General features: G+C 39.4%; 1 protein-coding gene across 1 annotated transcript in view; it reads right to left on the bottom strand.

The window, feature by feature from the left end:
* The window catches only part of TMX4 (thioredoxin related transmembrane protein 4), a 56,116-nt gene that overhangs the window by 40,819 nt on the left and 3,256 nt on the right, over nt 1-12,041 (bottom strand). Inside the window, exon 2 of the mRNA XM_027560331.1 lies at nt 1,901-2,016. Within this exon, the coding sequence (XP_027416132.1) occupies nt 1,901-2,016 (116 nt within the window). The remainder of the gene's footprint in view (nt 1-1,900; nt 2,017-12,041) is intronic.

Genomic DNA, 12,041 nt, shown 5'->3' with positions numbered 1-12,041 from the left:
CTCATTAAAATAGCAGAAAGTCAAAGTGAAAGTCATGTCCAACTCTTTGCGACCCCATGGACTGTTATACAGTCCATGGAATTCTCCAGGCCAGAATACTGAAGTGGGTAGCCTTTCCTTTCTCCAGAGGATCTTCCCAACTGAGGGATGGAACCCAGGTCTCCCTCATTGCAGGCTGATTCTTTACCACCTGAGCCACAAGGGAAGCCCAAGAATACTGGAGTGGGTAGCCTTTCCCTTCTTCAGTGGATCTTCCTGACCCAGGAATGGAACCAGGGGATTCTCTACCAACTGGGCTATCAGGGAAGCCCATATAATAGCCCAAATCATCAACTAATAATGATAACTGTTAGTCCCCTCAGTCGTGGCCGACTGTTTGCAAACCCATGAACTATAGCCTGCCAAGCTAATTTATCTAAGGAATTCTCCAGACAAGAATACTGGAGTGAGTAGCCATTCCCTCCTCCAGGGGATCTTCCTGGTCCAGGGATCAAACCCGGGTCTCCTGCCTTGCAGGCAGATTATTTACTGTCTGAGCCACCAGGGAAGCCCAATAATGGTAATTGTCCATCTCTAAATAGCAGATAGGCATTAGTGGTTTTGGATTAAATGCTTAAAAAAGGCGGAGGCTTAAGGACTCAGAGCTTGTAGCAGAAATCTCTCTCCATGGGTTTGTCAACACATAGATATTAACTGACACCATTCATTTTGTTGTCCATGTAACTGGTAATTCATTATTTTTTGATTGTTAGACTCACAGCTACTACAGAGAAGGAAGAGCTATATTTCCATATCTACTATCTTTTTATTTCCTGTGAAAGGATGCAACAGGTAGAAATTAAATGTAGATAGGAAAAAATTACTTATACAGTTTGAAAATTGTCAAATTTGAGATTTAAATCATAAAAACCCAACTCTTCTAAATTTACATATATTACAGTTATTTTTAAACTATAAATACAAATTTATTGTATTTTTCCAGAATTCAAGTCTGTATCTCCCTCTTTTGAAAAATTGCATCACTATAATTTTTTCATTATTATTCATTTCCATTATTCATTCATTATTTCATTATTATTTAATTTTCATCATTAACAACTAATGAATGTAGGTGGTGAAAGAATTAGAAACTTACCATTCTGGAACTCTTAATAAAATATCTTGTTCAGGTAAGATCATCACAGATCTTAAAACCCTAAAGTATCACCCCATAGATTACCTGCCAGCTATAAAGTGTGGTCTTTCTTTATAATTGAGATGTGTAGTGTCATCACCTTAACCAAGTGCTCAAACTCAACATGACAGTACATGTCTTCTGATGGGATACAATATAAAGTCACAGCATCACTCCTCCGGAAGTGTTTAACTCAAATCATCCCTTTAGACAGAAGTTCAAGTTTACAGAATATGCAGAAAATATAAGAGCAAGTTAAATGTCACCAATAAAGAAACATCTAGGAAAATCCCTAGCTTGTTCTCTTCAGAATAATAATGGCATGGAAAAAAAACGGAGTATTCTAGATTGATAGAGACTAAAAACACTTAACAATGAAATGTAACTGGTGAATCTTGACTGGATCCTGGTTTAAAAAACTATAAAAAGACATGGAAAATAATTAAGGACACATTAATATGCTGAAGTATTGAAGGGTGAAGTCTCACGATGTTTGCAACTTACATTCAAATGACTTAGCAAAAAAACCATAAAAATATATACACACATCTGTATGTGTAAATATGAATACACAAACAGATACATATATGCTAAAATATTGTTTGTTGATTTTAGGTAGTCAGTTTATGGTAATCAATATTCTAGTCTTTCAACTTTCTGCATGTGTGAGAAATTTCAAATTAAAAGCAACACACTTTTGTATTTAATGTTCAACATTTACAGTACCTGGTTCTTGAATGACATCTACTTTCCCCACACTGATCTGAAGTATTTCACCATTCTTTGCAAATGTCTCCCATTCTGAATCAGTCTGCTGACAGGATGGACACCAAGGGGCATAACTATAAAAGAATAATAGCTATTCAATACACATAAAAACATCAATAAAACAAAATAGAGAAACAGAGTATTTAAACTGACAAATTCTTAACTAAAAGGAGGCACAAAAGCAAGTTTTTCCAAAGTTGCTTGATACAGAAGTATATTTCCCCCCTAGAATTTAATGTCATGAATATCAATTTCCTAGGGGAAAATTCACCAAGTTTAAGATTTTTCACAATTATTATACACTTAAAATACTTTATTTCAATGTTATTGCTATAATCAACACAAATTTTATCACTTTACAGATACTTTTTGATATTTGAGGATGAACATTATTTTGAAAGTGCTACTAAAGAAGGATAATTTTCAAAAGGATACCCATAAACTAGCTAAACCAGTTTCAAATCCATAAAAGCTATAAATGTGATGAGCAAAGACCAGAAGACTTGTAGCTAGTGGGTCCCCAGAACGTGAGTCACTTCCAAAGCTCTGTGGCAGTTCTGAAAAGCATTTTGAGAAAGAAAGTATAAGCTATAGCTAAACCAACTCTTGACACTAAAGAGTTAGAAAAACATGTGTCTTTAATTAGAACTCTGCTATTTACATTTATTTTTTTCCAAGGACCACCTTAGAAGCTAAGGCTACAACTCTGGAGAAGACTAATGCATCTCCTCTCCTTATGGATTTTACAGCTCAAAGAGGTAATTAGAATCCAAGAGGCAAATATGAGTACAGAAAAGATGCTATAGAGACCCTCAGAAGCTGGGTGATCTCAGAAGGGCCCAAAGAAAAAGAACATCTGTGCTAAAGTAGGAGTTAGCAGCCAGAGAGGAATCAGGAATGTCCTCATCAAAGCAGAGTAAACAATATATGTGAAAATGCAGAGAAATGAGCATTTAAGAGTTGTATAAGGGGTGAGCACTATATTTGAAGCTCTCTGGTTAGCCCTATGGAGGTAAGAGAATTATGGTCAGATTTACATTTTGTAAAACTCACCCAGCACTTCTGTGGATAATGGATCAGGGAAGAATAAGATGGAAGCAAAGAGAAGAGGTAGAAGGCCAGCCCTGTCTAGTTCCATCTTTAAAAAAAGACTAGAATAGCCAAGTCCAAGATCATTCTAAAAAGTCACTAATCATGCTATTACAGCTCACTGTCGAAGCCCTCATGTTTAGGCGACAGGGACCAGAGAACATAGTCCAAGGAACAATCTGCTGACATGACATCTTTGAACGTGGATTTTTCTATAGGCACTTTTATCCCTACATTTCCAAGGCAAAATACATCCTGGTATATAGTAAGTGCTCAATAAATGTTTACAGAATAAGAAAATGAGCCAACTTTAAAGAAAGTTATATTCTTCACCTGAGAAACTTTGTTATTTTCTAAATATCCAAATGGCAGACTAGATTGGGGTAAACAATTGGTAAACTCTAGGGTAAAAAGGAGCATTTTATTATTAAGTCCATTTCAAGAGGGATTTCAATATATTGGATAAGAATTCTGCTGAAGGAATCAGAAAGACCAACTACAAATTAAGCATGTGACTTTGAGCAAGTTAATAATCCCTCCATGCCTCAGCTTTCTCAAATGTTAAATGAGATAGTAACAGCAGCTACCTTAGAAGGTTATTGAGAGATTAGATGATGCATATAAAGCAGACACATATGAAGAAAATCATTAGAGTAAATGACATCTGTAATAAGTGGTTTGGTTTCAGAGACATTTTTATGGTGCATTAGCAAGCTCATCTGAACCTTACAATAGAAGAAGAAAGAGAAAAACAATAGAATGGGAAAGACTACAGATCTCTTCAAGAAAATTAGAGACACCAACAGAACATTTCATGCAAAACTGGGCACAATAAAGGACAGAATGGTATGGACCTAACAGAAAGAGAAGATATTAAGAAGAGGTGGCAAGAATACACAGAAGAACTGTACAAAAAAGATCTTCATGACACAGATAACCATGATGTTGTGATCACTCACCTAGAGCCAAACATCCTAGAATGTGAAGTCCACTGGGACTTAGGAAGCATCACTATGAACAAAGTTAGTGGAGGTGATGGAATTCCAGTTGAGCTATTTCAAATCCTGAAAGATGATGCTGTGAAAGTGCTGCACTCAATATGCCAGCAAACTTGGAAAACTAAGCAGTGGCCACTGGACTGGAAAAGGTCAGTTTTCATTCCAATCCCAAAGAAAGGCAATGCCAAAGAATGCTTAAACTACCACACAATTGCACTCATCTCACATGCTAGTAAAGTAATGCTCAAAATTCTCCAAGCCAGGCTTCACAGTACGTGAACTGTGAACTTCCAGATGTTCACGCTGGATTTAGAAAATGCGAGGGACCAGAGATTAAATTGCCAACATCCGCTGGATCATCGAAAAAGCAAGAGAATTCCAGAAAAACATCTACTTCTCTTTTATTGATTACACTAAAGCCTTTGACTGTGTAGATCACAACAAACTATAGAAAATTCTGAAAGAGATGGGAATACCAGACCACCTTACCTGCCTCCTTAGAAATCTGTATGGAGGTCAAGAAGTAACAGTTAGAACCAGACATGGAACAACAGACTGATTCCAAATTGGGAAAGGAGTACGTTAAGGCTGTATATTGTCACCCTGCTTGTTTAACTGATATGCACAGTGCATCATGCGAACTGGTCTATTGTTGTTGCAACTTTTAAAGTTACTAATATTGTTTTGTATCTAAATGATCTCATTTAGAGTCTGTTGTTCATTGTTCAGTTGCTAAGTCTTATCCATCTCTTTGCCACCCCAAGGACCACAGTGCGGTCTACAGTACACCAAGCTTCCTTCAAACCATTTCATCCTCTGTCGTCCCCTTCCCCTCATGCCCTCAGTCTTCCCCAGTATTAGGGTCTTTTCCAGTGAATCAGGTCTTCACATCAGGTGGCCAAAGTATTGGAGCTTCAGCTTCAGCGTCAGTCCTTTCAATGAATACTCAGGACTGATTTCCTTTAGAATTGACTGTTTTCATGTCCTTGCAGTCGAAGGGACTCTCAAGAGTCTCCTCTAGTGCAGTTTGAAAGCACCAATTCTTCGGTGCTCGGCCTTCTTGATGGTCCAACTCTCAAATTCATACATGACTACTGGAAAAACCACAGCTTTGATTATACAGACCTTTGTTGGAAAGTGATGTCTCTGCTTTTTAAGATGCTGTCTAGGTTTGTCATAGCCAAGAGTCTTTTAATTTCATGGCTGCAGTCACCATCTGTAGTGATTTTAGAGCCCAAGAAAATAAAATCTGTCATTGTTTCCTCTTTTCCCTCTTCAATTTGCCATGGAGTGATGGGGTCCAATGCTATCATCTTAGCTTTCTGAATGCTGAGTTTAGAATCTACTACAAGATTCTATAAGATTTTATTTTCTTGGGCTCTAAAATCACTGCAGATGGTGACTGCAGCCATGAAATTAAGAGGCTTGCTCCTTGGAAGAAAAGCTACGACCAACCTAAACAGCATATTAAAAAGCAGAGACTTTACTTTGACAACAAAGATGCATCTAGTCAAAGCTATGGTTTTTCCAGTGGTCATGTATGAATGTGAGAGTTGGACCATAAAGAAAGCTGACCACCGAAGAATTGATGCTTTTGAACTGTGGTGTTGAAGAAGACTCTTGAGAGTCCCTTGGACTGGAAGGAGATCCAACCAGTCAATCCTAAAGGAAATCAGTCCTGAATATTCATTGGAAGGACTGATGCTGAAGGTAAAACTCCATTACTTTGGCCACCTGATGTGAAGAGCTGACTCATTTGAAAAGACCCTGATGCTGGGAAAGATTGAAAGCGGGAGGAGAAGGGGATGACAGAGGATGAGATGGTTTGATGGCATCACCAACTCCATGGACTTGAGTTTGAGCAAGCTCTGGGAGTTGGTGATGGACAGGGAAGTCTGGCATGCTGCAGTCCATGAAGTCGCAAAGAGTCGGACACGACTAAGTGACTAAACTGAAGTATAAGTAAAATACCTCCAGGGCCCAAAAGAATAAAAAGAAGGAAAAGCACCATGATCCTAATGATGTTTCTCTTTTCTCTCCCTCTCCCTCTTCTCCCCTACCCTCTTCTGTGTCTCTTCCTCGTTCCCACCCTCCCTTCCTCTCCCTCATTATGCATAGATAAATGTAATTTGTTTTAAGTACATATACATGAATAAGACTAATTACAATGGACTGAACACATTTATATTAAAAAACAGGTCATAGTGGCAGTCTTCTAAGAACTATAATAGAGTTGACCTGCTCTAATTTTGTCTTTTACATATAAATTAATCCTTTAAAATTCTCCAAGAGGAATTAGTACCTTTATAGTCATGGAAACTGGAAAAGAGCATTTTTAAACTTTTTGAAGGTGACAGTGGCATGTAAAATTAGTATGCTTCATAAAGACATTTGAAGTATTATATATTCCAGAAAGCAAAATATTGCTAAATCCATGAACTTAGGTGTCAGTCTAGTGTTTTTAACCATTACTGGGAAACAGAATTCAACAGCGAGCTTTTGTTCTCTATATTGGTATTCACGTACAAATCACACGTGTACATCTGCTACATGTAAGGTGGTTGAAGGCCCCTGAGTCTGTGACTGCATAAACTCACTGAATTTTGTATGAGATTTCACTAAGCATACTAAACATTTCAAGAGAAAGAATTAAATATATTTTCTAGAAATAAAATTTCATGAAAAATAATTTTTATTCCCCAATAATGGTCAATTTTTCTTTTGTCTTGACTTAAACTTTACCAGTGTTTCCCAGTACATTCTCGTTTCTTATCCTTGTAGACATGAAATGAACCATGACTACTACTACTACTAAGTCGCTTCAGTCGTGTCCGACTCTGTGCGACCCCATAGACAGCAGCCCACCAGGCTCCCCTGTCCCTGGGATTCTCCAGGCAAGAACACTGGAGTGGGTTGCCATTTCCTTCTCCAATGCAGGAAAGTGAAAAGTGAAAGTGAAGTCGCTTAGTCGTGTCCGACCCTCAGTGACCCCGTGGACTGCAGCCTTCCATGCTCTTCCATCCATGGGATTTTCCAGGCAAGAGTACTGGAGTGGGGTGCCATTGCCTTCTCCGTGAACCATGACAGATACAGTTAATTTTCACTTTGAACTTACTTTGACCAACATACTCAGAAGAATCTGTAACATTGAAGACAACATCCATATACTAGGTTCATGTTTCTATATAAAACCAAATCACAATGTCAACAAATAATGCCTTAACTATAAGTGCTATTCTTCTTTCTGGAAAATCTGGATAAACTCTTATTAGCCAAGAGTTGAAAGTATTATGCTCAATTCTCTTTCTTAGAAGATCATTTCTAAGACATGCTATCATAAAATGTAGAGAAAAAATAAAAATTGACAGCTCTGTGAAAACCATGACACCTGCTAGAGAAATTTAATAATTTCACTAGAATTAATACTCCACAAAGGCAGCAACTGGTGCCTTGCTTGTAACCTAAAACAGAGCCTGGCGCATTCCAGGTCACAACAAATATGTATTATATCAATGAACAAAGGGGAGATGATAGTGAATATCCTCGAGTACCAAGGATACCAGGAAACCACTGTTCCTTCAGTGATACACTAGATCTTGATTAAAGATTAAAATATATTATTTGTTCATTCACTGAGTCAAAAGTATTTATTGAACACCTAGAATTTGACAGTTATTATGATTTTGTAGATAAACAGAAAAAAGAAAAACTCTGTTCCTCTACTTAAAAGCTTATCGTCTACAGGAAGAATAAGAAAATAATCAAGTACAAAAACATATAAATTAATTTATGAATTGTGAAATACGGCCACGATAGATACAAACAAAAACTGTGGAAAATTCTGAAAGAGATGGGAATACCAGACCACCTGATCTGCCTCTTGAGAAATTTGTATGCAGGTCAGAAAGCAACAGTTAGAACTGGACATGGAACAACAGACTGGTTCCAAAGAGGAAAAGGAGTACGTCAAGGCTGTATATTGTCACCTTGCTTATTTAACTTTTATGCAGAGTACATCACAAGAAACGCTGGACTGGAAGAAACACAAGCTGGAATCAAGATTGCCGGGAGAAATACCAATAACCTCAGATATGCAGATGACACCACCCTTACGGCAGAAAGTGAAGAGGAACTCAAAAGCCTCTTGATGAAGGTGAAAGTGGAGAGTGAAAGAGTTGGCTTAAAGCTCAACATTCAGAAAACAAAGATCATGGCATCCGGTCCCATCACTTCATGGGAAATAAATGGGGTAAGAGTGGAAACAGTGTCAGACTTTATTTTTCTGGGCTCCAAAATCACTGCAGATGGTGACTGCAGCCATGAAATTAAAAGACGCTTACTCCTTGGAAGGAAAGTTATGACCAACCTAGACAGCATATTCAAAAGCAGAGACATTACTTTGCCAACAAAGGTTCGTCTAGTCAAGGCTATGGTTTTTCCTGTGGTCATGTATGGATATGAGAGTTGGACTGTGAAGAAAGCTGAGTGCCGAAGAACTGATGCTTTTGAACTGTGGTGTTGGAGAAGACTCTTGAGAGTCCCTTGGACTGCAAGGAGATCCAACCAGTCCATTCTAAAGGAGATCAGCCCTGGGATTTCTTTGGAAGGAATGATGCTAAAGCTGAAACTCCAGTACTTTGGCCACATCATTCGAAGAGTTGATTCATTGGAAAAGACTCTGATGCTGGGAGGGATTGGGGGCAAGAGGAGAAGGGGACGACAGAGGATGAGATGGCTGGATGGCATCACTGACTCAATGGACATGAGTCTGAGTGAACTCCGGGAGTTGGTGATGGACAGGGAGGCCTGGCGTGCTGCAATTCATGGGGTCGCAAAGAGTCGGACACGACTGAGCGACCGATCTGATCTGATCTGATCTGAGATACAAAAAAGGCACAGTGAGAAAGAAGTTTCCTATTGGTTGGGGTACAGGGAAGGCAGGCACCTGTCTGAATGGTGAGGTGTCAGAAATGAGCTCAAAGCAATGCTCTTCATTTGCAGAATTTAGAGAGATGGTAAATCCATAGGTGGGCCTCTGAATCCTTTAGGGAAAAGGCTTCCCCTTACATGGATCAGGTACTGAGAGCCTAAGCACAAGTCAGCCAGGCTATGTGCCTTCCTCCAGGTTTCCCCATGGCATAGCTACTCTCCTCAGCTTGTACTGGGGACTGTAAAGTTCAGGCGAGCATTCTAGTCCTAGCCATACCCACCACTTATCAAAGATACGGCTTACAGCTTTAACCTTCCCAGTTTTAACTCCTCTGTTAATGAGAATGAGAATAATGATACTGCACCAGATTGCTGTAATGCTCAAATTCTGAGACAGGGCATTCAGAACATGTGATGTGAGCAATGTAACTGTTTAATGTGATTGAAATGACAATGATGACAATGGAGATGATGTGGAAACAATCTGAAATCAAATACTGATACTTCTACGTTAGCCTATAAGCTCCTCTTTTGCATGTTTATCCATAACAGTACCCAGGGCAGTGGTTTCTAATCAGAAGCACTTAGAAGTGTGTATAGGGGATGGACTAAAACTTTGTTGATGTCACATGACTGCTAGGATGTCATGGGATACCAGGGGTACCAAAGGTTTTGCAGTGTGTGAGCCATCCTCACATATCAAACAGCTGTGTAAGCCAAAATGTCAATAGTATCTGGTGAGAATTGCTGAGGAACACTCAACAGAAAGGAAGCACCCATTAAATATTTGCTAAACAAGTGCTTCCTATGCTACTTATCTCCTTCACACACAGTAGACTGCCAGTCTCCTGAAACTGAGAAGTGTAATTCATTCATCTTCATGTTCTCAAGTCCCTAACTTTGAATCTGACACATCACAGGCATCTAATGACTATCTTTTATACTTTCAATCAACAAATCATGACAATCAATGAAACTGCAAGAAATTATAACTATCTAACGACTATGGTTTTTCCGGTGGTCATGTATGGATGTGAGAGTTGGACTGTGAAGAAAGCCCAGTGCCAAAGAATTGATGCTTTTGAACTGTGGTGTTGGAGAAGACTCTTGAGAGTCCCTTGGACTGCAAGGAGATCCAAACAGTCCATTCTGAAGGAGACCAGCCCTGGGTGTTCTTTGGAAGGAATGATGCTAAAGCTGAAACTCCAGTACTTTGGCCACCTCATGTGAAGAGTTGACTTATTGGAAAAGACTCTGATGCTGGGAGGAGTTGGGGCAGGAGGAGAAGGATACGAAAGAAGATGAGATGGCTGGATGGCATCACTGACTCAATGGATGTGAGTTTGAGTGAACTCCAGAGATGGTGATGGATAGGGAGGCCTGGCGTGCTGCGATTCATGGGGTCACAAAGAGTCGGACATGACTGAGCAACTGAACTGAACTGAACAAGGCAATTGAATGAATAATATTATGAAACAATGAGAATAGAGAAAATAAAATATCAGAAGAGCATTTAAAGATTAGATAATCTTCCCTAACCCAAGAAAGAACAAACTTTTCAGAAGAGGTTAAGAGAAAGAAACAGCAAGCCAATCATAGAAACACGGCAGAAACAGGAGTAAAATGTATAAAAGAATATATGAAATTAAATACAAACAGAAAAACTGAATGTACAAAAAGTCCACAGCATTAAAGAAAATGTTAGTATATTGTATTGGTGTTTTTCTTTCTGGCTTACTTTACTTTGTATAATAGGCTCTAGTCATCCACCTCATTAGAACTGATTCAAATGTATTCTTTATAATGGCTGAGTGCAGATAGTGACTGCAGCCATGAAATTAAAAGATGCTTACTCCTTGGAAGGAAAGTTATGACCAACCTAGATAGCATATTCAAAAGCAGAGACATTACCTTGCCAACAAAGGTTCTTCTAGTCAAGGCTATGGTTTTTCCTGTGGTCATGTATGGATGTGAGAGTTGGACTGTGAAGAAGGCTGAGTGCCGAAGAACTGATGCTTTTGAACTGTGGTGTTGGAGAAGACTCTTGAGTCCCTTGGACTGCAAGGAGATCCAACCAGTCCATTCTAAAGGAGATCAGCCCTGGGATTTCTTTGGAAGGAATGATGCTAAAGCTGAAACTCCAGTACTTTGGCCACATCATGCGAAGAGTTGACTCATTGGAAAAGACTCTGATGCTGGGAGGGATTGGGGGCAGGAGGAGAAGGGGACGACAGAGGATGAGATGGCTGGATGGCATCACTGACTCGATGGACGTGAGTCTGAGTGAACTCTGGGAGTTGGTGATGGACAGGGAGGCCTGGCGTGCTGCGATTCATGGGGTCTCAAAGAGTCAGACACGACTGAGCGACTGATCTGATCTGATCTGAATACTCCATTGTGTATATGTACCAGAGCTTTCTTATCCATTCGTCTGCTGATGGACATCTATTGCTTCCATGTCCTGGCTATTATAAACAGTGCTGCGATGAACATTGGGTTTCTTTTAATTCTGGTTTCCTCAGTGTGTATGTCCAACAGTGGGATTGCTGGGTCGTATGGCAGTTCTATTTCCAGGTTTTTAAGGAATCTCCACACTGTTCTCCATAGTGGCTGTACTAGTTTGCATTCTCACCAACAGTGTAAGAGGGTTCTCTTTTCTCCACACCCTCTCCAGCATTTATTGCTTGTAGACTTTTGGATTGCAGCCATTCTGACTGGCGTGAAATGGTACCTCATTGTGGTTCTGATTTGCATTTCTCTGATAATGAGTGATGTTGAGCATTTTTTTATGTGTTTGTTAGCCATCTGTAACACCAATACAGTATACTAACGCGTATATATGGAATTTAGAAAGATGGTAATGATAACCCTGTATGCGAGACAGCAAAAGAGACACAGATGTATAGAACAGTCTTTTGGACTCTGTGGGAGAGGGCAAGGGTGGGATGATTTGGGAGAATGGCTTTGAAACATGTATAATATCATATGTGAAACGAATCGCCAGACCAGGTTCCATGCATGATACAGGATGCTCTGGGCTGGTGCACTGGGATGACCCAGAGGGATGGTATGGGGAGGGTGGT

This window comes from Bos indicus x Bos taurus, chromosome 13 (assembly GCF_003369695.1).
Source record: "Bos indicus x Bos taurus breed Angus x Brahman F1 hybrid chromosome 13, Bos_hybrid_MaternalHap_v2.0, whole genome shotgun sequence".
Classification (NCBI taxonomy): domain Eukaryota; kingdom Metazoa; phylum Chordata; class Mammalia; order Artiodactyla; family Bovidae; genus Bos; species Bos indicus x Bos taurus.
Note: the sequence above shows the minus strand (reverse complement) of the source record. Positions and strands in the feature narration are given on the sequence as shown.